Source organism: Squalius cephalus, assembly GCF_949319135.1.
Source record: "Squalius cephalus genome assembly, chromosome: 5".
In the NCBI taxonomy this organism is placed as follows: Eukaryota; Metazoa; Chordata; class Actinopteri; order Cypriniformes; family Leuciscidae; genus Squalius; species Squalius cephalus.
The window spans coordinates 314,008-341,952 of record NC_137126.1 but is presented as its reverse complement, the minus strand read 5'-3'; the positions used below and the strand labels follow the sequence as shown (position 1 = coordinate 341,952).

General features: G+C 36.6%; 1 protein-coding gene across 1 annotated transcript; it reads right to left on the bottom strand.

The window, feature by feature from the left end:
* Window positions 1-103: 103 nt before the first annotated feature.
* Window positions 104-26,287, bottom strand: LOC307159368 (zona pellucida sperm-binding protein 3). The gene is made up of 10 exons (XM_079872685.1): window positions 26,144-26,287; window positions 25,888-26,069; window positions 25,724-25,821; window positions 25,562-25,647; window positions 24,721-24,901; window positions 23,910-24,015; window positions 23,747-23,835; window positions 857-942; window positions 696-785; window positions 104-277 (listed from the first exon to the last, which is right to left on the bottom strand). Exons 1-10 carry the CDS (start codon window positions 26,196-26,198, stop codon window positions 123-125), a joined length of 1,128 nt encoding a protein of 375 aa, XP_079728811.1. The 5' UTR covers window positions 26,199-26,287; the 3' UTR covers window positions 104-122.
* Window positions 26,288-27,945: the final 1,658 nt, after the last annotated feature.

Here is a 27,945-nt window from a genome sequence, read left to right as displayed (position 1 = left end):
TCATTCCAGGCTTTTATACCTGCAGGAGCTGAGCGGACAGAAGCTGCTAAATAAACGACAGCGCCGCCTGGTGGACAGACACGACACAAGACCAACAGCAGCCTCAGACTCTTTATTGAGCATCAGTATTTGGAGAGTAGATCTCGGCTCGGCCTGTAGCCCAGGCGTCCTCCTCTCCAGAAGCACAGGTAATAACTGACGGCCAAAACACTCATGATGGTCACCAGCGCCACCGCGACCACACACACCAGCAGCCAGACACGAGACGCGCTCAGACCTGTGCATCATCATCAGCAATCAGCATCATGACTAGGGCTGGGTTAATGTCTGATTTTAACATGTTTCATTTTGATCAACCAATATGGATAATTAAATCTCAATAATCGATCTTTCAGTCTGTGCCGTTTTCAGTCATGAACAAAACTACACTGATAATTTTTTGGAGCTCCTGCAATCCAATAATTGCAATCTTCATGCTTCGATATGAAAGTCTCAGGCCTCAAATTATGTAAATTACTAAATTCAACAGAGTTTCTGTTTAGTTCACAGCATTAGTTCAGAGAGATGTCTTTGCTTGAGAAAAACTGGCATGTGCCATACCTGATAGAGATCCGAATTTGAATCGCAAACTTGTGAGTCATGATATGTGTGTGTCAATGCCCAGCCCTAACATGACATGACTGAACACTACTGACCTGAGCTGGTCCGCGAGTCCGGTGACCCGCCGCTCTGAGGCTCATTCTCCACCATCACTAACGGCCCCAGAACTCTATGTGCCGACACACCTGTGGAGAAAGTGAGGTGTTAATGCTCAGGTCCAGGTCCAGAAGAGAGGCTGGTGCCGAGGGTCACGCACCGCCGATCATGAGGTCAGTCCTCGGGCAGGTGGAGTCGCAGCAGGAACAGGCGTAGCTCTGGGACGGGTCATCCAGGAGCATCCATCTAAAACACAGCGTCGTCACCACTGGCTCTACAGGACGTCCAGACATCAACAACTTCACATGATTAGTTTTAAAGGGATGGTTCACCCAAAAATGAAAATTAGCCCATGATTTACTCGCCCTCACGTCATCCTAGGTGTAGTCCCGAAAAAAAGTCCTGGCTCTTCCAAGCTTTATAATGGCAGTGAATTGCCGTTTCTATTTTGAAATCCATAAAAGTGCATCTATCCATCATAAAAGTGCATCTATCCATCATAAAAGTGCATCTGTCCATCATAAGTGCATATATCCATCATAAAAGCGCATCTATCCATCATAAAAGTGCATTATCCATCATAAAAGTGCATTATCCATCATAAAAGTGCATTATCCATCATAAAAGTGCATCTGTCCATCATAAAGTGCATCTATCCATCATAAAAGTGCATCTATCCATCATAAAAGTGCATCTATCCATGATAAAAGTGCATCTGTCCATCATAAAAGTGCATCTATCCATCATAAAGTGCATCTATCCATCATAAAAGTGCATCTATCCATCATAAAGTGCATCTATCCCTCATAAAAGTGCATCTGTCAATCATAAAAGTGCATCTATCCATCATAGTGCATCTATCCATCAAAAGTGCATCTATCCATCATAAAAGTGCATCTGTCCATCATAAAAGTGCATCTGTCCATCATAAAAGTGCATCTATCCATCATAAAAGTGCATCTATCCATCATAAAAGTGCATCTGTCCATCATAAAAGTGCATCTATCCATCATAAAGTGCATCTATCCCTCATAAAAGTGAATCTGTCAATCATAAAAGTGCATCTATCCATCATAGTGCATCTATCCATCATAAGTGCATCTATCCATCATAAAAGTGCATCTGTCCATCATAAAAGTGCATCTGTCCATCATAAAAGAGCATCTATCCATCATAAAAGTGCATCTGTCCATCATAAAAGTGCATCTGTCAATCATAAAGTGCATCTATCCATGATAAAAGTGCATATATCCATCATAAGTGCATCTATCCATCATAAAGTGCATCTATCCATCATAAAAGTGCATCTATCCATCATAAAAGTGCATCTGTCCATCATAAAAGTGCATCTGTCCATCATAAAGTGCATCTATCCATCATAAAAGTGCATCTGTCCATCATAAAGTGCATCTATCCATCATAAAAGTGCATCTGTCAATCATAAAAGTGCATCTATCCATCATAAAGTGCATCTATCCATGATAAAAGTGCATATATCCATCATAAGTGCATCTATCCATCATAAAGTGCATCTATCCATCATAAAAGTGCATCTGTCCATCATAAAGTGCATCTATCCATGATAAAAGTGCATCTATCCATCATAAGTGCATCTATCCATCATAAAGTGCATCTATCCATGATAAAAGTGCATATATCCATCATAAAGTGCATCTATCCATGATAAAAGTGCATCTATCCATCATAAGTGCATCTATCCATCATAAAAGTGCATCTATCCATCATAAAAGTGCATCTGTCAATCATAAAGTGCATCTATCCATGATAAAAGTGCATATATCCATCATAAGTGCATCTATCCATCATAAAGTGCATCTATCCATCATAAAAGTGCATCTATCCATCATAAAAGTGCATCTGTCCATCATAAAAGTGCATCTATCCATCATAAAGTGCATCTATCCATCATAGTGCATCTATCCATCATAGTGCATCTATCCATCATAAGTGCATCTATCCATCATAAAAGTGCATCTATTCATCATAAAAGTGCATCTGTCCATCATAAAAGTGCATCTGTCCATCATAAAAGTGCATCTATCCATCATAAAAGTGCATCTGTCAATCATAAAAGTGCATCTATCCATCATAAAGTGCATATATCCATCATAAAAGTGCATATATCCATCATAAGTGCATCTATCCATCATAAAAGTGCATCTATCCATCATAAAAGTGCATCTATCCATAATAAAAGTGCATTATCTATCATAAAAGTGCATCTGTTCATCATAAAAGTGCATTATCTATCATAAAAGTGCATCTGTTCATCATAAAAGTGCATTATCCATCATAAAAGTGCATCTGTTCATCATAAAAGTGCATCTGTCCATCATAAGTGCATCTATCCATCATAAAAGCGCATCTATCCATCATAAAAGCGCATCTATTCATCATAAAAGTGCATCTGTCCATCATAAAAGCGCATCTATCCATCATAAAAGTGCATCTATTCATCATAAAAGCGCATCTATCCATCATAAAAATGCATCTGTCCATCATAAAAGTGCATCTGTCCATCATAAAAATGCATCTGTCCATCATAAAAGTGCATCTGTTCATCATAAGTGCATTATCTATCATAAAAGTGCATTATCCATCATAAAAGTGCATCTGTTCATCATAAAAGTGCATCTGTTCATCATAAAAGTGCATCTGTCCATCATAAGTGCATCTATCCATCATAAGTGCATCTATCCATCATAAAAGTGCATCTATCCATCATAAGTGCATCTATCCATCATAAAAGCGCATCTATCCATCATAAAAGTGCATCTATTCATCATAAGTGCATCTGTCCATCATAAAAGTGCATCTGTCCATCATAAGTGCATCTATCCATCATAAAAGCGCATCTATCCATCATAAAAGTGCATCTATCCATCATAAAAGTGCATCTGTCCATCATAAAAGTGCATCTATCCATCATAAAAGTGCATCTATCCATCATAAAAGTGCATCTATCCATGATAAGAGTGCATCTATCCATCATAAAAGTGCATCTGTCCATCATAAAAGTGCATCTATCCATGATAAGAGTGCATCTATCCATCAGAAAGTGCATCTATCCATCATAAGTGCATCCATCCATCATAAGTGCATCTATCATCAGAAAAGTGCACCTATCCATCAGAAAAGTGCATCTATCCATCAGAAAAGTGCACCTATCCATCAGAAAAGTGCACCTATCCATCATAAAAGTGCATCTGTCCATCATAAAAGTGCATCTGTCAATCATAAAAGTGCATCTATCAATCATAAAAGAGCATCTATCATAAAAGTGCATCTATCCATCATAAAAGTGCATCTATCATCATAAAAGTGCATCTATCCATTATAGTGCATCTATCCATCATAGTGCATCTATCCATCATAAGTGCATCTATCCATCATAAAAGTGCATCTGTCCATCATAAAAGTGCATCTGTCCATCATAAAAGTGCATCTGTCCATCATAAAAGTGCATCTATCCATCATAAAAGTGCATCTGTCAATCATAAAGTGCATCTATCCATGATAAAAGTGCATATATCCATCATAAGTGCATCTATCCATCAGAAAAGTGCATCTATCCATCATAAAAGTGCATCTGTCCATCATAAAAGTGCATCTGTCCATCATAAGTGCATCTGTCCATCATAAAAGTGCATCTGTCCATCATAAGTGCATTATCCATGATAAAAGTGCATTATCCATGATAAAAGTGCATCTTGTCCATCATAAAAGTGCATCTATCCATGATAAAAGTGCATATATCCATCATAAAAGTGCATCTATCCATCATAAAAGTGCATCTATCCATCAGAAAAGTGCATCTATCCATCATAAGTGCATCTATCCATCATAAGTGCATCTATCCATCATAAGTGCATCTGTCCATCATAAAAGTGCATCTGTCCATCATAAAAGTGCATCTGTCCATCATAAAACTGCATCTGTCCATCATAAAAGTGCATCTGTCAATCATAAAAGTGCATCTATCCATCATAAAAGTGCATCTATCATCATAAAAGTGCATCTGTCAATCATAAAAGTGCATCTATCCATCATAGTGCATCTATCCATCATAAGTGCATCTGTCCATCATAAAAGTGCATCTGTCCATCATAAAAGTGCATCTATCGATCATAAAAGTGCATCTATCATCATAAAAGAGCATCTATCCATCATAAAAGTGCATCTATCATCATAAAAGTGCATCTGTCAATCATAAAAGAGCATCTATCCATCATAAAAGTGCATCTATCATCATAAAAGTGCATCTGTCAATCATAAAAGTGCATCTATCCATCATAGTGCATCTATCCATCATAAGTGCATCTATCCATCATAAAAGTGCATCTGTCCATCATAAAAGTGCATCTATCCATCATAAAAGTGCATCTATCCATCATAAAAGTGCATCTATCCATCATAAAAGTGCATCTGTCAATCATAAAGTGCATCTATCCATGATAAAAGTGCATATATCCATCATAAGTGCATCTATCCATCAGAAAAGTGCATCTATCCATCAGAAAAGTGCATCTATCCATCATAAAAGTGCATCTGTCCATCATAAAAGTGCATCTGTCCATCATAAGTGCATCTGTCCATCATAAGTGCATCTGTCCATCATAAGTGCATCTGTCCATCATAAGTGCATCTGTCCATCATAAGTGCATCTATCCATCATAAAAGTGTATCTATCCATCATAAAAGTGCATCTATCCATCATAAAGTGCATCTGTCCATCATAAAAGTGCATTATCCATCATAAAAGTGCATCTTGTCCATCATAAAAGTGCATCTATCCATGATAAAAGTGCATCTATCCATCATAAAAGTGCATCTGTCCATCATAAAAGTTTATCTGTCCATCATAAAAGTGCATCTATCCATCATAAAAGTGCATCTATCCATCATAAAAGTGCATCTATCCATGATAAAAGTGCATTATCCATGATAAAAGTGCATCTTGTCCATGATAAAAGTGCATCTATTCATCATAAAAGTGCATCTATCCATGATAAAAGTGCATCTGTCCATCATAAAAGTGCATCTGTCCATCATAAAAGTGCATCTGTCCATCATAAGTGCATCTATCCATCATAAAAGCGCATCTATCCATCATAAAAGTGCATCTATCCATGATAAAAGTGCATCTATCCATGATAAAAGTGCATCTATCCATGATAAAAGTGCATCTATCCATCATAAAAGTGCATCTATCCATCATAAAAGTGCATCTGTCCAACATAAAAGTGCATCTATCCATCATAAAAGTGCATCTATCCATCATAAAGTGCATCTATCCATCATAAAAGTGCATCTATCCATCATAAAAGTGCATCTATTCATCATAAAAGTGCATCTGTCCATCATAAAAGTGCATCTGTCCATCATAAAAGTGCATCTATCCATCATAAAAGTGCATCTATCAATCATAAAGTGCATCTGTCCATCATAAAAGTGCATCTGTCCATCATAAAAGTGCATCTGTCCATCATAAAAGTGCATCTATCCATCATAAAGTGCATCTATCCATCAAAGTGCATCTATCCATCATAAAAGTGCATCTATCCATCATAAAGTGCATCTATCCATCATAAAAGTGCATCTATCCATCATAAAGTGCATCTATCCATCATAAAGTGCATCTATCCATCATAAAAGTGCATCTATCCATCATAAAGTGCATCTATCCATCAAAGTGCATCTGTCCATCATAAAAGTGCATCTATCCATCATAAAGTGCATCTATCCATCAAAGTGCATCTATCCATCATAAAAGTGCATCTATCCATCATAAAAGTGCATCTATCCATCATAAAGTGCATCTATCCATCATAAAAGAGCATCTGTCAATCATAAAAGTGCATCTATCCATCATAAAAGAGCATCTGTCCATCATAAAAGTGCAGCTATCCATCAAAAGTGCATCTATCATCATAAAAGTGCATCTGTCCATCATAAAAGTGCATCTGTCCATCATAAGTGCATCTATCCATCATAAAAGCGCATCTATCAATCATAAAAGTGCATCTATCATCATAAAAGTGCATCTATCCATCATAAAAGCGCATCTATCATCATAAAAGTGCATCTATCATCATAAAAGCGCATCTATCATCATAAAAGTGCATCTATCATCATAAAAGTGCATCTATCCATCATAAAAGAGCATCTGTCAATCATAAAAGTGCATCTGTCCATCATAAAAGTGCATCTATCCATCATAAAAGAGCATCTGTCAATCATAAAAGTGCATCTGTCCATCATAAAAGTGCATCTATCATCATAAAAGTGCATCTATCATCATAAAAGTGCATCTATCATCATAAAAGCGCATCTATCCATCATAAAAGCTCATCTATCATCATAAAAGTGCATCTATCATCATAAAAGTGCATCTATCATCATAAAAGTGCATCCATCCATCATAAAAGCGCATCTATCATCATAAAAGTGCATCTATCATAAAAGTGCATCTATCCATCATAAAAGAGCATCTATCCATCATAAAAGTGCAGCTATCCATCATAAAAGAGCATCTATCCATCATAAAAGTGCATCTATCATAAAAGTGCAGCTATCCATCATAAAAGAGCATCTATCCATCATAAAAGTGCAGCTATCCATCATAAAAGAGCATCTATCCATCATAAAAGTGCAGCTATCCATCATAAAAGTGCAGCTATCCATCATAAAAGAGCATCTATCCATCATAAAAGTGCAGCTATCCATCATAAAAGTGCATCTATCCATCATAAAAGAGCATCTATCCATCATAAAAGTGCAGCTATCCATCATAAAAGTGCATCTATCATCATAAAAGTGCATCCATCCATCATAAAAGCGCATCTATCATCATAAAAGTGCATCTATCATAAAAGTGCATCTATCCATCATAAAAGAGCATCTATCCATCATAAAAGTGCATCTATCATCATAAAAGTGCATCTGTCCATCATAAAGTGCATCTGTCCATCATTAAAGTGCATCTATCATCATAAAAGTGCATCTATCCATCATAAAAGTGCATCTATCCATCATAAAAGAGCATCTATCCATCATAAAAGTGCATCTATCCATCATAAAAGTGCATCTGTCCATCATAAATGTGCATCTATCATCATAAAAGTGCATCTGTCCATCATAAAAGTGCATCTGTCCATCATAAAAGTGCATCTGTCCATGATAAAAGTGCATCTATCCATCATAAAAGCGCATCTGTCCATCATAAAAGTGCATCTATCATCATAAAAGTGCATCTATCCATCATAAAGTGCATCTGTCCATCATAAAAGTGCATCTGTCCATCATAAAAGTGCATCTTGTCCATCATAAAAGTGCATCTTGTCCATCATAAAAGTGCATCTATCCATGATAAAAGTGCATCTATCCATCATAAAAGTGCATCTGTCCATCATAAAAGTTTATCTGTCCATCATAAAAGTGCATCTATCCATGATAAAAGTGCATCTATCCATGATAAAAGTGCATTATCCATGATAAAAGTGCATCTTGTCCATGATAAAAGTGCATCTATTCATCATAAAAGTGCATCTGTCCATCATAAAAGTGCATCTATCCATCATAAAAGTGCATCTATCCATGATAAAAGTGCATCTATCCATGATAAAAGTGCATCTATCCATCATAAAAGTGCATCTATCCATCATAAAAGTGCATCTGTCCATCATAAAAGTGCATCTGTCCATCATAAAAGTGCATCTATCCATCATAAAAGTGCATCTATCCATCATAAAAGTGCATCTATCCATGATAAAAGTGCATCTTGTCCATGATAAAAGTGCATCTTTCCATGATAAAAGTGCATCTGTCCATCATAAAAGTGCATCTATCCATCATAAAAGTGCATCTATCCATGATAAAAGTGCATCTATCCATGATAAAAGTGCATCTATCCATCATAAAAGTGCATCTATCCATCATAAAAGTGCATCTGTCCATCATAAAAGTGCATCTGTCCATCATAAAAGTGCATCTATCCATCATAAAAGTGCATCTATCCATCATAAAAGTGCATCTATCCATCAGAAACGTGCATCTATTCATCATAAAAGTGCATCTGTCCATCATAAAAGTGCATCTGTCCATCATAAAAGTGCATCTGTCCATCATAAAGTGCATCTGTCCATCATAAAGTGCATCTGTCCATCATAAAAGTGCATGTCCATCATAAAAGTGCATCTATCCATCATAAAGTGCATCTATCCATCAAAGTGCATCTATCCATCATAAAAGTGCATCTATCCATCATAAAAGTGCATCTATCCATCATAAAGTGCATCTATCCATCATAAAGTGCATCTATCCATCAAAGTGCATCTATCCATCATAAAAGTGCATCTATCCATCATAAAAGTGCATCTATCCATCAGAAACGTGCATCTATCCATCATAAAAGTGCATCTGTCAATCATAAAAGTGCATCTATCCATGATAAAAGTGCATCTATCCATCAGAAAAAGTGCATCTATTCATCATAAAAGTGCATCTGTCCATCATAAGTGCATCTATCCATCATAAAAGCGCATCTATCAATCATAAAAGTGCATCTATCCATCATAAAAGCGCATCCGTCCATCATAAAAGTGCATCTATCCATCATAAAAGCGCATCTATCAATCATAAAGTGCATCTATCCATCATAAAAGTGCATCTATCATCATAAAAGTGCATCTATCCATCATAAAAGTGCATCTATCCATCATAAAAGTGCATCTATCCATCATAAAAGTGCATCTGTCCATCATAAGTGCATCTATCCATCATAAAAGGGCATCTATCAATCATAAAAGTGCATCTATCATCATAAAAGTGCATCTATCATCATAAGAGTGCAGCTATCCATCATAAAAGTGCATCTATCATCATAAAAGTGCATCTATCCATCATAAAAGAGCATCTGTCAATCATAAAAGTGCATCTGTCCATCATAAAAGTGCATCTATCATCATAAAAGTGCATCTGTCCATCATAAAAGTGCATCTGTCCATCATAAGTGCATCTATCCATCATAAAAGCGCATCTATCAATCATAAAAGTGCATCTATCATCATAAAAGTGCATCTATCCATCATAAAAGCGCATCTATCATCATAAAAGCGCATCTATCATCATAAAAGTGCATCTATCATCATAAAAGCGCATCTATCATCATAAAAGTGCATCTATCATCATAAAAGTGCATCTATCATCATAAAAGTGCAGCTATCATCATAAAAGTGCATCTATCATCATAAAAGTGCATCTGTCAATCATAAAAGTGCATCTATCCATCATAAAGTGCATCTATCCATCATAAAGTGCATCTATCCATCATAAAGTGCATCTATCCATCATAAAAGTGCATCTGTCAATCATAAAGTGCATCTGTCAATCATAAAGTGCATCTATCCATGATAAAAGTGCATATATCCATCATAAGTGCATCTATCCATCATAAAGTGCATCTATCCATCATAAAAGTGCATCTATCCATCATAAAAGTGCATCTGTCCATCATAAAAGTGCATCTATCCATCATAAAGTGCATCTATCCATCATAGTGCATCTATCCATCATAGTGCATCTATCCATCATAAGTGCATCTATCCATCATAAAAGTGCATCTATTCATCATAAAAGTGCATCTGTCCATCATAAAAGTGCATCTGTCCATCATAAAAGTGCATCTATCCATCATAAAAGTGCATCTGTCAATCATAAAAGTGCATCTATCCATCATAAAGTGCATATATCCATCATAAAAGTGCATATATCCATCATAAGTGCATCTATCCATCATAAAAGTGCATCTATCCATCATAAAAGTGCATCTATCCATAATAAAAGTGCATTATCTATCATAAAAGTGCATTATCTATCATAAAAGTGCATCTGTTCATCATAAAAGTGCATTATCTATCATAAAAGTGCATCTGTTCATCATAAAAGTGCATTATCCATCATAAAAGTGCATCTGTTCATCATAAAAGTGCATCTGTCCATCATAAGTGCATCTATCCATCATAAAAGCGCATCTATCCATCATAAAAGCGCATCTATCCATCATAAAAGTGCATCTATTCATCATAAAAGTGCATCTGTCCATCATAAAAGTGCATCTGTCCATCATAAAAGTGCATCTATCCATCATAAAAGCGCATCTATCCATCATAAAAGTGCATCTATCCATCATAAAAATGCATCTGTCCATCATAAAAGTGCATCTGTCCATCATAAAAATGCATCTGTCCATCATAAAAGTGCATCTGTTCATCATAAGTGCATTATCTATCATAAAAGTGCATTATCCATCATAAAAGTGCATCTGTTCATCATAAAAGTGCATCTGTTCATCATAAAAGTGCATCTGTCCATCATAAGTGCATCTATCCATCATAAGTGCATCTATCCATCATAAAAGTGCATCTATCCATCATAAGTGCATCTATCCATCATAAAAGTGCATCTATTCATCATAAGTGCATCTGTCCATCATAAAAGTGCATCTGTCCATCATAAGTGCATCTATCCATCATAAAAGCGCATCTATCCATCATAAAAGTGCATCTATCATCATAAAAGTGCATCTGTCCATCATAAAAGTGCATCTATCCATCATAAAAGTGCATCTATCCATCATAAAAGTGCATCTATCCATGATAAGAGTGCATCTATCCATCATAAAAGTGCATCTGTCCATCATAAAAGTGCATCTATCCATGATAAGAGTGCATCTATCCATCAGAAAGTGCATCTATCCATCATAAGTGCATCCATCCATCATAAGTGCATCTATCATCAGAAAAGTGCACCTATCCATCAGAAAAGTGCACCTATCCATCATAAAAGTGCATCTGTCCATCATAAAAGTGCATCTGTCAATCATAAAAGTGCATCTATCAATCATAAAAGAACATCTATCATAAAAGTGCATCTATCCATCATAAAAGTGCATCTATCATCATAAAAGTGCATCTATCCATCATAGTGCATCTATCCATCATAGTGCATCTATCCATCATAAGTGCATCTATCCATCATAAAAGTGCATCTGTCCATCATAAAAGTGCATCTATCCATCATAAAAGTGCAGCTATCCATCATAAAAGAGCATCTATCCATCATAAAAGTGCATCTATCATAAAAGTGCAGCTATCCATCATAAAAGAGCATCTATCCATCATAAAAGTGCAGCTATCCATCATAAAAGAGCATCTATCCATCATAAAAGTGCAGCTATCCATCATAAAAGTGCAGCTATCCATCATAACAGAGCATCTATCCATCATAAAAGTGCATCTATCCATCATAAAAGAGCATCTATCCATCATAAAAGTGCAGCTATCCATCATAAAAGTGCATCTATCATCATAAAAGTGCATCCATCCATCATAAAAGCGCATCTATCATCATAAAAGTGCATCTATCATAAAAGTGCATCTATCCATCATAAAAGAGCATCTATCATCATAAAAGTGCATCTGTCCATCATAAAGTGCATCTGTCCATCATTAAAGTGCATCTATCATCATAAAAGTGCATCTATCCATCATAAAAGTGCATCTATCCATCATAAAAGAGCATCTATCCATCATAAAAGTGCATCTATCCATCATAAAAGTGCATCTGTCCATCATAAATGTGCATCTATCATCATAAAAGTGCATCTGTCCATCATAAAAGTGCATCTGTCCATCATAAAAGTGCATCTGTCCATGATAAAAGTGCATCTATCCATCATAAAAGCGCATCTGTCCATCATAAAAGTGCATCTATCATCATAAAAGTGCATCTATCCATCATAAAGTGCATCTGTCCATCATAAAAGTGCATCAGATCCATCATAAAAGTGCATCTTGTCCATCATAAAAGTGCATCTTGTCCATCATAAAAGTGCATCTATCCATGATAAAAGTGCATCTATCCATCATAAAAGTGCATCTGTCCATCATAAAAGTTTATCTGTCCATCATAAAAGTGCATCTATCCATCATAAAAGTGCATCTATCCATCATAAAAGTGCATCTGTCCATCATAAAAGTGCATCTATCCATCATAAAAGTGCATCTATCCATCATAAAAGTGCATCTATCCATCATAAAAGTGCATCTGTCAATCATAAAGTGCATCTATCCATGATAAAAGTGCATATATCCATCATAAGTGCATCTATCCATCAGAAAAGTGCATCTATCCATCATAAAAGTGCATCTATCCATCATAAAAGTGCATCTGTCCATCATAAGTGCATCTGTCCATCATAAGTGCATCTGTCCATCATAAGTGCATCTGTCCATCATAAGTGCATCTATCCATCATAAAAGTGTATCTATCCATCATAAAAGTGCATCTATCCATCATAAAGTGCATCTGTCCATCATAAAAGTGCATTATCCATCATAAAAGTGCATCTTGTCCATCATAAAAGTGCATCTATCCATGATAAAAGTGCATCTATCCATCATAAAAGTGCATCTGTCCATCATAAAAGTTTATCTGTCCATCATAAAAGTGCATCTATCCATCATAAAAGTGCATCTATCCATCATAAAAGTGCATCTATCCATGATAAAAGTGCATTATCCATGATAAAAGTGCATCTTGTCCATGATAAAAGTGCATCTATTCATCATAAAAGTGCATCTATCCATGATAAAAGTGCATCTGTCCATCATAAAAGTGCATCTGTCCATCATAAAAGTGCATCTGTCCATCATAAGTGCATCTATCCATCATAAAAGCGCATCTATCCATCATAAAAGTGCATCTATCCATGATAAAAGTGCATCTATCCATGATAAAAGTGCATCTATCCATGATAAAAGTGCATCTATCCATGATAAAAGTGCATCTATCCATCATAAAAGTGCATCTGTCCAACATAAAAGTGCATCTATCCATCATAAAAGTGCATCTATCCATCATAAAGTGCATCTATCCATCATAAAAGTGCATCTATCCATCATAAAAGTGCATCTATTCATCATAAAAGTGCATCTGTCCATCATAAAAGTGCATCTGTCCATCATAAAAGTGCATCTATCCATCATAAAAGTGCATCTATCAATCATAAAGTGCATCTGTCCATCATAAAAGTGCATCTGTCCATCATAAAAGTGCATCTGTCCATCATAAAAGTGCATCTATCCATCATAAAGTGCATCTATCCATCAAAGTGCATCTATCCATCATAAAAGTGCATCTATCCATCATAAAAGTGCATCTATCCATCATAAAAGTGCATCTATTCATCATAAAAGTGCATCTATCCATCATAAAAGTGCATCTGTCAATCATAAAAGTGCATCTGTCAATCATAAGTGCATCTATCCATCATAAAAGCGCATCTATCAATCATAAAAGTGCATCTATCCAACATAAAAGTGCATCTATCCATCATAAAAGTGCATCTATCCATCATAAAAGTGCATCTATCCATCATAAAAGTGCATCTGTCCATCATAAAAGTGCATCTATCCATCATAAAAGCGCATCTATCAATCATAAAAGTGCATCTGTCCATCATAAAAGTGCATCTTGTCCATCATAAAAGTGCATCTGTCCATCATAAAAGTGCATCTATCCATCATAAAGTGCATCTATCCATCATAAAAGTGCATCTATTCATCATAAAAGTGCATCTGTCCATCATAAAGTGCATCTATCCATCATAAAAGTGCATCTATCATCATAAAAGTGCATCTGTCCATCATAAGTGCATCTATCCATCATAAAAGCGCATCTATCAATCATAAAAGTGCATCTATCATCATAAAAGTGCATCTATCATCATAAAAGTGCATCTATCATCATAAAAGTGCAGCTATCATCATAAAAGTGCATCTATCATCATAAAAGCGCATCTATCAATCATAAAAGTGCATCTATCATCATAAAAGTGCATCTATCATCATAAAAGCGCATCTATCAATCATAAAAGTGCATCTATCATCATAAAAGTGCATCTATCATCATAAAAGTGCATCTATCATCATAAAAGTGCATCTATCCATCATAAAAGTGCATCTATCATCATAAAAGTGCATCTATCATCATAAAAGTGCATCTGTCAATCATAAAAGTGCATCTATCCATCATAAAGTGCATCTATCCATGATAAAAGTGCATATATCCATCATAAGTGCATCTATCCATCATAAAGTGCATCTATCCATCATAAAAGTGCATCTGTCAATCATAAAGTGCATCTATCCATGATAAAAGTGCATATATCCATCATAAGTGCATCTATCCATCATAAAGTGCATCTATCCATCATAAAAGAGCATCTGTCAATCATAAAAGTGCATCTATCCATCATAAAAGAGCATCTGTCAATCATAAAAGTGCATCTGTCCATCATAAAAGTGCAGCTATCCATCAAAAGTGCATCTATCATCATAAAAGTGCATCTGTCCATCATAAAAGTGCATCTGTCCATCATAAGTGCATCTATCCATCATAAAAGCGCATCTATCAATCATAAAAGTGCATCTATCATCATAAAAGTGCATCTATCCATCATAAAAGCGCATCTATCATCATAAAAGTGCATCTATCATCATAAAAGCGCATCTATCATCATAAAAGTGCATCTATCATAAAAGTGCATCTATCCATCATAAAAGAGCATCTGTCAATCATAAAAGTGCATCTGTCCATCATAAAAGTGCATCTATCCATCATAAAAGAGCATCTGTCAATCATAAAAGTGCATCTGTCCATCATAAAAGTGCATCTATCATCATAAAAGTGCATCTATCATCATAAAAGTGCATCTATCATAAAAGTGCATCTATCATCATAAAAGCGCATCTATCCATCATAAAAGCGCATCTATCATCATAAAAGCGCATCTATCATCATAAAAGTGCATCTATCCATCATAAAAGCGCATCTATCATCATAAAAGTGCATCTATCATAAAAGTGCATCTATCCATCATAAAAGAGCATCTATCCATCATAAAAGTGCAGCTATCCATCATAAAAGAGCATCTATCCATCATAAAAGTGCATCTATCATAAAAGTGCAGCTATCCATCATAAAAGAGCATCTATCCATCATAAAAGTGCAGCTATCCATCATAAAAGAGCATCTATCCATCATAAAAGTGCAGCTATCCATCATAAAAGTGCAGCTATCCATCATAAAAGAGCATCTATCCATCATAAAAGTGCATCTATCCATCATAAAAGAGCATCTATCCATCATAAAAGTGCAGCTATCCATCATAAAAGTGCATCTATCATCATAAAAGTGCATCCATCCATCATAAAAGCGCATCTATCATCATAAAAGTGCATCTATCATAAAAGTGCATCTATCCATCATAAAAGAGCATCTATCCATCATAAAAGTGCATCTATCATCATAAAAGTGCATCTGTCCATCATAAAGTGCATCTGTCCATCATTAAAGTGCATCTATCATCATAAAAGTGCATCTATCCATCATAAAAGTGCATCTGTCCATCATAAATGTGCATCTATCATCATAAAAGTGCATCTGTCCATCATAAAAGTGCATCTGTCCATCATAAAAGTGCATCTGTCCATGATAAAAGTGCATCTATCCATCATAAAAGCGCATCTGTCCATCATAAAAGTGCATCTATCATCATAAAAGTGCATCTATCCATCATAAAGTGCATCTGTCCATCATAAAAGTGCATCTGTCCATCATAAAAGTGCATCTTGTCCATCATAAAAGTGCATCTTGTCCATCATAAAAGTGCATCTATCCATGATAAAAGTGCATCTATCCATCATAAAAGTGCATCTGTCCATCATAAAAGTTTATCTGTCCATCATAAAAGTGCATCTATCCATCATAAAAGTGCATCTATCCATCATAAAAGTGCATCTATCCATGATAAAAGTGCATTATCCATGATAAAAGTGCATCTTGTCCATGATAAAAGTGCATCTATTCATCATAAAAGTGCATCTGTCCATCATAAAAGTGCATCTATCCATCATAAAAGTGCATCTATCCATGATAAAAGTGCATCTATCCATGATAAAAGTGCATCTATCCATCATAAAAGTGCATCTATCCATCATAAAAGTGCATCTGTCCATCATAAAAGTGCATCTGTCCATCATAAAAGTGCATCTATCATCATAAAAGTGCATCTATCCATCAGAAACGTGCATCTATTCATCATAAAAGTGCATCTGTCCATCATAAGTGCATCTGTCCATCATAAGTGCATCTGTCCATCATAAAAGTGCATCTGTCCATCATAAAAGTGCATCTGTCCATCATAAAGTGCATCTGTCCATCATAAAGTGCATCTGTCCATCATAAAAGTGCATGTCCATCATAAAAGTGCATCTATCCATCATAAAGTGCATCTATCCATCAAAGTGCATCTATCCATCATAAAAGTGCATCTATCCATCATAAAAGTGCATCTATCCATCAGAAACGTGCATCTATCCATCATAAAAGTGCATCTGTCAATCATAAAAGTGCATCTATCCATGATAAAAGTGCATCTATCCATCAGAAAAAGTGCATCTATTCATCATAAAAGTGCATCTGTCCATCATAAGTGCATCTATCCATCATAAAAGCGCATCTATCAATCATAAAAGTGCATCTATCCATCATAAAAGCGCATCCGTCCATCATAAAAGTGCATCTATCCATCATAAAAGTGCATCTGTCCATCATAAAAGTGCATCTATCCATCATAAAAGTGCATCTATCCATCATAAAAGCGCATCTATCAATCATAAAGTGCATCTATCCATCATAAAAGTGCATCTATCATCATAAAAGTGCATCTATCCATCATAAAAGTGCATCTATCCATCATAAAAGTGCATCTGTCCATCATAAGTGCATCTGTCCATCATAAGTGCATCTATCCATCATAAAAGCGCATCTATCAATCATAAAAGTGCATCTATCATCATAAAAGTGCATCTATCATCATAAAAGTGCAGCTATCCATCATAAAAGTGCATCTATCATCATAAAAGTGCATCTATCCATCATAAAAGAGCATCCGTCAATCATAAAAGTGCATCTGTCCATCATAAAAGTGCATCTATCATCATAAAAGTGCATCTGTCCATCATAAAAGTGCATCTGTCCATCATAAGTGCATCTATCCATCATAAAAGCGCATCTATCAATCATAAAAGTGCATCTATCATCATAAAAGTGCATCTATCCATCATAAAAGCGCATCTATCATCATAAAAGCGCATCTATCATCATAAAAGTGCATCTATCATCATAAAAGCGCATCTATCATCATAAAAGTGCATCTATCATCATAAAAGTGCATCTATCATCATAAAAGTGCAGCTATCATCATAAAAGTGCATCTATCATCATAAAAGTGCATCTGTCAATCATAAAAGTGCATCTATCCATCATAAAGTGCATCTATCCATGATAAAAGTGCATATATCCATCATAAGTGCATCTATCCATCATAAAGTGCATCTATCCATCATAAAAGTGCATCTGTCAATCATAAAGTGCATCTATCCATGATAAAAGTGCATATATCCATCATAAAGTGCATCTGTCCATGATAAAAGTGCATATATCCATCATAAGTGCATCTATCCATCATAAAGTGCATCTATCCATCATAAAAGAGCATCTGTCAATCATAAAAGTGCATCTATCCATCATAAAAGAGCATCTGTCAATCATAAAAGTGCATCTGTCCATCATAAAAGTGCAGCTATCCATCAAAAGTGCATCTATCATCATAAAAGTGCATCTGTCCATCATAAAAGTGCATCTGTCCATCATAAGTGCATCTATCCATCATAAAAGCGCATCTATCAATCATAAAAGTGCATCTATCATCATAAAAGTGCATCTATCCATCATAAAAGCGCATCTATCATCATAAAGTGCATCTATCATCATAAAAGCGCATCTATCATCATAAAAGTGCATCTATCATCATAAAAGTGCATCTATCCATCATAAAAGAGCATCTGTCAATCATAAAAGTGCATCTGTCCATCATAAAAGTGCATCTATCCATCATAAAAGAGCATCTGTCAATCATAAAAGTGCATCTGTCCATCATAAAAGTGCAGCTATCATCATAAAAGTGCATCTATCATCATAAAAGTGCATCTATCATCATAAAAGTGCATCTATCCATCATAAAAGTGCATCTATCATCATAAAAGTGCATCTATCATAAAAGTGCATCTATCCATCATAAAAGAGCATCTATCATCATAAAAGTGCATCTATCCATCATAAAGTGCATCTGTCCATCATTAAAGTGCATCTATCATCATAAAAGTGCATCTATCCATCATAAAAGTGCATCTATCCATCATAAAAGAGCATCAATCCATCATAAAAGTGCATCTATCCATCATAAAAGTGCATCTGTCCATCATAAATGTGCATCTATCATCATAAAAGTGCATCTGTCCATCATAAAAGTGCATCTATCATCATAAAAGCGCATCTATCCATCATAAAAGCGCATCTATCATCATAAAAGTGCATCTATCATCATAAAAGTGCATCTATCATCATAAAAGTGCATCCATCCATCATAAAAGCGCATCTATCATCATAAAAGTGCATCTATCATAAAAGTGCATCTATCCATCATAAAAGAGCATCTATCATCATAAAAGTGCATCTATCCATCATAAAGTGCATCTGTCCATCATTAAAGTGCATCTATCATCATAAAAGTGCATCTATCCATCATAAGTGCATCTATCCATCATAAAGTGCATCTATCCATCATAAAAGAGCATCTGTCAATCATAAAAGTGCATCTATCCATCATAAAAGAGCATCTGTCAATCATAAAAGTGCATCTGTCCATCATAAAAGTGCAGCTATCCATCAAAAGTGCATCTATCATCATAAAAGTGCATCTGTCCATCATAAAAGTGCATCTGTCCATCATAAGTGCATCTATCCATCATAAAAGCGCATCTATCAATCATAAAAGTGCATCTATCATCATAAAAGTGCATCTATCCATCATAAAAGCGCATCTATCATCATAAAGTGCATCTATCATCATAAAAGCGCATCTATCATCATAAAAGTGCATCTATCATCATAAAAGTGCATCTATCCATCATAAAAGAGCATCTGTCAATCATAAAAGTGCATCTGTCCATCATAAAAGTGCATCTATCCATCATAAAAGAGCATCTGTCAATCATAAAAGTGCATCTGTCCATCATAAAAGTGCAGCTATCATCATAAAAGTGCATCTATCATCATAAAAGTGCATCTATCATCATAAAAGTGCATCTATCATAAAAGTGCATCTATCATCATAAAAGCGCATCTATCCATCATAAAAGCGCATCTATCATCATAAAAGTGCATCTATCATCATAAAAGTGCATCTATCATCATAAAAGTGCATCCATCCATCATAAAAGCGCATCTATCATCATAAAAGTGCATCTATCATAAAAGTGCATCTATCCATCATAAAAGAGCATCTATCATCATAAAAGTGCATCTATCCATCATAAAGTGCATCTGTCCATCATTAAAGTGCATCTATCATCATAAAAGTGCATCTATCCATCATAAAAGTGCATCTATCCATCATAAAAGAGCATCTATCCATCATAAAAGTGCATCTATCCATCATAAAAGTGCATCTGTCCATCATAAATGTGCATCTATCATCATAAAAGTGCATCTGTCCATCATAAAAGTGCATCTGTCCATCATAAAAGTGCATCTGTCCATGATAAAAGTGCATCTATCCATCATAAAAGCGCATCTGTCCATCATAAAAGTGCATCTATCATCATAAAAGTGCATCTATCCATCATAAAGTGCATCTGTCCATCATAAAAGTGCATCTGTCCATCATAAAAGTGCATCTTGTCCATCATAAAAGTGCATCTTGTCCATCATAAAAGTGCATCTATCCATGATAAAAGTGCATCTATCCATCATAAAAGTGCATCTGTCCATCATAAAAGTTTATCTGTCCATCATAAAAGTGCATCTATCCATCATAAAAGTGCATCTATCCATGATAAAAGTGCATTATCCATGATAAAAGTGCATCTTGTCCATGATAAAAGTGCATCTTGTCCATGATAAAAGTGCATCTATCCATGATAAAAGTGCATTATCCATGATAAAAGTGCATCTTGTCCATGATAAAAGTGCATCTATTCATCATAAAAGTGCATCTGTCCATGATAAAAGTGCATCTATCCATGATAAAAGTGCATCTTGTCCATGATAAAAGTGCATCTATCCATGATAAAAGTGCATCTGTCCATCATAAAAGTGCATCTATCATCATAAAAGTGCATCTGTCCATCATAAAAGTGCATCTATCCATCATAAAAGTGCATCTGTCCATCATAAGTGCATCTATCCATCATAAAAGCGCATCTATCCATCATAAAAGTGCATCTATCCATGATAAAAGTGCATCTATCCATCATAAAAGTGCATCTATCCATCATAAAAGTGCATCTGTCCATCATAAAAGTGCATCTGTCCATCATAAAAGTGCATCTATCCATCATAAAAGTGCATCTATCCATCATAAAAGTGCATCTATCCATCAGAAACGTGCATCTATTCATCATAAAAGTGCATCTGTCCATCATAAGTGCATCTGTCCATCATAAAAGTGCATCTGTCCATCATAAAAGTGCATCTGTCCATCATAAAGTGCATCTGTCCATCATAAAGTGCATCTGTCCATCATAAAAGTGCATGTCCATCATAAAAGTGCATCTATCCATCATAAAGTGCATCTATCCATCAAAGTGCATCTATCCATCATAAAAGTGCATCTATCCATCATAAAAGTGCATCTATCCATCAGAAACGTGCATCTATCCATCATAAAGTGCATCTATCCATCAAAGTGCATCTATCCATCATAAAAGTGCATCTATCCATCATAAAAGTGCATCTATCCATCAGAAACGTGCATCTATCCATCATAAAAGTGCATCTGTCAATCATAAAAGTGCATCTATCCATGATAAAAGTGCATCTATCCATCAGAAAAAGTGCATCTATTCATCATAAAAGTGCATCTGTCCATCATAAGTGCATCTATCCATCATAAAAGTGCATCTATCAATCATAAAAGTGCATCTATCCATCATAAAAGCGCATCCGTCCATCATAAAAGTGCATCTATCCATCATAAAAGTGCATCTGTCCATCATAAAAGTGCATCTATCCATCATAAAAGTGCATCTATCCATCATAAAAGCGCATCTATCAATCATAAAGTGCATCTATCCATCATAAAAGTGCATCTATCATCATAAAAGTGCATCTATCCATCATAAAAGTGCATCTATCCATCATAAAAGTGCATCTATCCATCATAAAAGTGCATCTATCCATCATAAAAGTGCATCTATCATCATAAAAGTGCATCTATCCATCATAAAAGAGCATCTGTCAATCATAAAAGTGCATCTGTCCATCATAAAAGTGCAGCTATCCATCATAAAAGTGCATCTATCATCATAAAAGTGCATCTGTCCATCATAAAAGTGCATCTGTCCATCATAAGTGCATCTATCCATCATAAAAGCGCATCTATCAATCATAAAAGTGCATCTATCATCATAAAAGTGCATCTATCCATCATAAAAGCGCATCTATCATCATAAAAGCGCATCTATCATCATAAAAGTGCATCTATCATCATAAAAGTGCATCTATCCATCATAAAAGAGCATCTGTCAATCAAAAGTGCATCTGTCCATCATAAAAGTGCATCTATCCATCATAAAAGAGCATCTGTCCATCATAAAAGTGCATCTGTCCATCATAAAAGTGCATCTGTCAATCATAAAAGTGCATCTGTCCATCATAAAAGTGCATCTATCATCATAAAAGTGCATCTATCATCATAAAAGAGCATCTATCATCATAAAAGCGCATCTATCCATCATAAAAGCGCATCTATCATCATAAAAGTGCATCTATCATCATAAAAGTGCATCTGTCCATCATAAAAGCGCATCTATCATCATAAAAGTGCATCTATCATCATAAAAGAGCATCTATCCATCATAAAAGTGCAGCTATCCATCATAAAAGTGCATCTATCATCATAAAAGTGCATCTATCATCATAAAAGAGCATCTATCATCATAAAAGTGCATCTATCATCATAAAAGTACATCTATCATCATAAAAGTGCATCTATCCATCATAAAAGTGCATCTATCATCATAAAAGTGCATCTATCCATCATAAAAGTGCATCTATCATCATAAAAGTGCATCTATCATCATAAAAGTGCATCTATCCATCATAAAAGTGCATCTATCCATCATAAAAGTGCATCTGTCCATCATAAGTGCATCTATCCATCATAAAAGCGCATCTATCAATCATAAAAGCGCATCTATCAATCATAAAAGCGCATCTATCATCATAAAAGTGCATCTATCATCATAAAAGTGCATCTATCATCATAAAAGTGCATCTATCCATCATAAAAGTGCATCTATCCATCATAAAAGTGCATCTATCATCATAAAAGTGCATCTATCATCATAAAAGTGCATCTGTCCATCATAAAAGTGCATCTGTCCATCATAAAAGTGCATCTGTCCATCATAAAAGTGCATTTAACAAAGTAAAATTCTAGCTTCCGGCCAAACAAACATATGCAGTCTCTACATGCGTATAAAGCTCAACTTGCTCAACTCATGACATCAGAAGTAGCGTAGTGCGTCATATAGCGTAATATCAGTAGCGTAAATATCAGCGATACGTCGCATTACTCGCATAAGTTGTGCTTTAGACTTAAGCGGAACCCGTATGTTCGTTTGGCCGGAAGCTGGTTATTTTACTTTAGAAAGTTTTAAATATTCATATTTTTCTTACACAAATGCATCACTTCTCTTCAGAAAGCCTTTATTAACCCCCGGAGCCTGTGGAGCACTTTATGATGGATAGATGCACTTATGATGGATAGATGCACTTATGATGGATAGATGATCCATTTTTGGGTGAACTATCCCTTTAAGTCGAAGTGTGTGTGAAGGACCTGCGCTTCTCCGGCACGTAGTGACAGGCCTTCCGGTCCACGTTCAACCTCTGGACGACACAAGCTTCCAGATCACAGTGAAGGAAAACCTGCCCACAGAAACAGAGACCAGCTGAGAACGACATCACGCAATAAAAGCTGAGGATGAAACCGCAGCGCTCACCTTCTCTCCCACAGCAAACCTGAAGGCTTCGAGATAGAGGCGTATTTCATCAGAATGCCGGCGCGGCAGAAAGCTGGAGTTTCCGGATTTACTTTCCATCAGACACCTGTGAGACAATCAAATATGCCGAGCACAACCATTTCTTGGGGTTTTTATAGAATATATTGATTCATTCCTGCACACTGTGTTAAATTCATGACCCTTAATGGACATTTTCTATGGTTGCTTCTATGCCCTTAAAGTCAACACGAAATCAAAATGGAAATTCTTGTTTTTTTATGAAATATTGCTGTGTTTATTCTAAATGATTTAAGGGTGCACTTCATTGTTTTAATAGTCTTGAATCATAACTTCCTCTTGCTGCATCTCTCCAAGCAATTTTGCGTTTAAAAGAAGTCAAATAGTCGTCCAAACACAGCCCACGCGTCTAGGCTAAAACAAGGCAACATTTGAGCTGTCAGTGAAAACTGTGTAGACGTCTAAACCAGCCAAAGAACAGACTAGTCAATTAGATAAAGAAATTAAATGAGTGAAGAAATGAAACCAAACACCTTGTGATCAGTTTGCTTTGCTTACATGGAATATCTTACATCTCGCAAGTTAATTGGCAAAAACGACATGTAACCAAATTCAAGGTTATTTTGTCTAGAAGTGTGTTACTCACAGCCGGACTATATCGGGTCTATAGTTAACCTAGACGGCGAAGTGACGGATATTGCTGGCTGGGTCTTTTCTCTGACGACGAGGGCGGGGCAACCTGTCACTCACATGAGTTCAGCCAATAGCAAACCACCACCCAGTGGACTCTTACCCAGCGTTGGCGATGATGGGATGCACCTGTGTGGCGTGGCTCGTGTCCGCGTCTGTGGTGAACTCACAGCTCTTTATGTAGATCCTCAGCGATCTGCGGCTCCTCGGCTCCACCGTGGCTCTGATGGGAATACTGGAACCCAGTCTGAACCTCAGAGACGGAGCAGGACCACTGAAATCAGCTGCAGAATCAACCAGTGTCTGATCAGAAACATCCTCATCCTTGTGTGTGTCCTTACCCATCTGACCCTACTGACACAGTTGATATTAAGTCTTAAAGCACTATATTTAGCTTACATGTATTATTTTTAATGGAAGAACAAGAAACCGCATTTGTACCACATTTTACTTTACATACTGTGACATTTGAGTCAAACCTATGAACCCCATTTCTGCCACACAAGTTAATCACTTTAATGATTAACCAACACATTTTTTTTATTACAAAAACTCAGTTATGCCTATTGCTTTTTAATCTAATTTTTTTGATTGTGAAAGTTTAAATCCTTAATTTCGATTTCTTCTCAATTTCAACTGTCAATTTTGGCTTTTTAAATCTCAATTATGAATGTCAGTTTGGAGTTGCCATAATTTCAAATTAGTATGTCAGTTTTAACTTTAACTTAGTATGTCAATTATGATTTACCCAAGTAAACAGTTTATTTTTCTCTTTTGTGCTGTAAATGGGTTTCCAGATCAACAAGATATTCAATACAAAAGCAGAACATTAGTAAATTTAATCAATGAGGCTTTTCAGAAGTGGAGCAAGTCCTTATTTGAATGAAAGTCTGAACTAAACCAGGAATGTGTGCTGAAGATAATGAGGAGTGAGTTTGACTAACGGTTCATGATCTCCATGTTGAAGGTCTCCTGTTCTCCAATCTCATCCGGTTCCTCTGCGCTGAACTCGCTCTCCTCGCCTACAGGCCTGAACAGAACAAGCCAAAGACTTACACCAAAACTCACATTCACCCCACACTCACCACTGGCTCCGGATCACCTACGAGTCATAGACACACTTCACCAACTGGGTAATTATGGGAAGTTCGGGGCGTCGCGCATAGATAAGCATGTTGGAGTACGTGACTCGGTCCTGCATCACCTTCAACACAGTGGAAGAGAATCAGGTGAGAGACTGAACGGAGTTTGCTCTGAATCAGCTCAGTACCTGCTGGATGAAGCCACAGTCACGCATGAACACTCGGAAGAGTAGCGTGTCCTCGGACATCAGGGAGCTCGGCAGACAGGATCCCAGTAGAGCTCTGGATGGATCCACCTTCTGGGAGAATCCCAGCCCAGGCCTCCAGTGTACCGTGACCCAACCATCACTGCCACAGTCTACAGACAAATCTGAACACACACCACTCTAGTTATCCTGACAGATATGCCAACAACATGAAGGAGGAATAAAGATGAGAACACACCCTTCTGTGCCATTGCAGTGGCCACAAACATCCAGAACAACATTCCTGAAATCATCTTCAGCCAAACAGAAACACAAGCACCTCTCGTTCTTTATTGGAGCTGATGCTAATCAAGTCACTCACAGTCAGCTGAGCGTTAACTAATCGAGTCACTCAAAGCGTTAACTAATCGCGTCACTCACAGTCAGCTGAGCATTAACTAATCGCGTTAAATAATCGAGTCACTCACGGTCAGATGAGCATTAACTAATCGAGTCACTCACAATCAGCTGAGCGTTAACTAATCGAGTCACTCACGGTCAGATGAGCGTTAACTAATCGAGTCACTCACAGTCAGATGAGCGTTAACTAATCGAGTCACTCACAATCAGCTGAGCGTTAACTAATCGAGTCACTCACGGTCAGATGAGCGTTAACTAATCGAGTCACTCACGGTCAGATGAGCGTTAACTAATCGAGTCACTCACGGTCAGCTGAGCGTTAACTAATCGAGTCACTCACGGTCAGATGAGCGTTAACTAATCGAGTCACTCACGGTCAGATGAGCGTTAACTAATCGAGTCACTCACAATCAGCTGAGTGTTAACTAACTAATCGCGTTAAATAATCGAGTCACTCACGGTCAGATGAGCGTTAACTAATCGAGTCACTCACAATCAGCTGAGCGTTAACTAATCGAGTCACTCACGGTCAGATGAGCGTTAACTAATCGAGTCACTCACAATCAGCTGAGCGTTAACTAATCGAGTCACTCACGGTCAGATGAGCGTTAACTAATCGAGTCACTCACAGTCAGCTGAGCGTTAACTAATCGAGTCACTCACGGTCAGATGAGCGTTAACTAATCGAGTCACTCACAGTCAGCTGAGCGTTAACTAATCGAGTCACTCACAATCAGCTGAGTGTTAACTAACTAATCGCGTTAAATAATCGAGTCACTCACGGTCAGATGAGCGTTAACTAATCGAGTCACTCACAATCAGCTGAGCGTTAACTAATCGAGTCACTCACGGTCAGATGAGCGTTAACTAATCGAGTCACTCACAGTCAGCTGAGCGTTAACTAATCGAGTCACTCACAGTCAGCTGAGCGTTAACTAATTGCGTTAACTAATCGAGTCACTCACAGTCAGATGAGCGTTAACTAATCGAGTCACAGTCAGATGAGCGTTAACTAATGGAGTCACTCACAGTCAGTTGAGCGTTAACTAACTGCGTTAACTAATCAAGTCACTCACAATCAGCTGAGCGTTAACTAATCAAGTCACTCAGAGTGTTAACTAATCGAGTCACTCACAGTCAGTTGAGCGTTAACTAATCGAGTCACAGTCAGATGAGCGTTAACTAATGGAGTCACTCACAGTCAGTTGAGCGTTAACTAACTGCGTTAACTAATCGAGTCACTCACAGTCAGTTGAGCGTTAACTAATCGAGTCACAGTCAGATGAGCGTTAACTAATCGAGTCACTCACAGTCAGTTGAGCGTTAACTAATTGCGTTAACTAATCGAGTCACTCACAGTCAGCTGAGCGTTAACTAATCGAGTCACTCACAGTCAGCTGAGCGTTAACTAATCGAGTCACTCACAGTCAGATGAGCGTTAACTAATCGAGTCACTCACAGTCAGATGAGCGTTAACTAATCGAGTCACTCACAGTCAGCTGAGCGTTAACTAATCGAGTCACTCACAGTCAGCTGAGCGTTAACTAATCGAGTCACTCACAGTCAGCTGAGCGTTAACTAATCGAGTCACTCACAGTCAGATGAGCGTTAACTAATCGAGTCACTCACAGTCAGATGAGC

Coding starts and splice junctions, on each gene's coding strand:
- LOC307159368 (XM_079872685.1), bottom strand. CDS start 26,198: ATGATTTCAGGAATGTTGTTCTGGATGTTTGTGGCCACTGCAATGGCA. Junction 25,648..25,723: donor GTGAAGTGTGTCTATGACTC/GTAGGTGATCCG, acceptor TGTTCTGTTCAG/GCCTGTAGGCGAGGAGAGCG. Junction 23,836..23,909: donor GGTTTGCTGTGGGAGAGAAG/GTGAGCGCTGCG, acceptor TTCTGTGGGCAG/GTTTTCCTTCACTGTGATCT.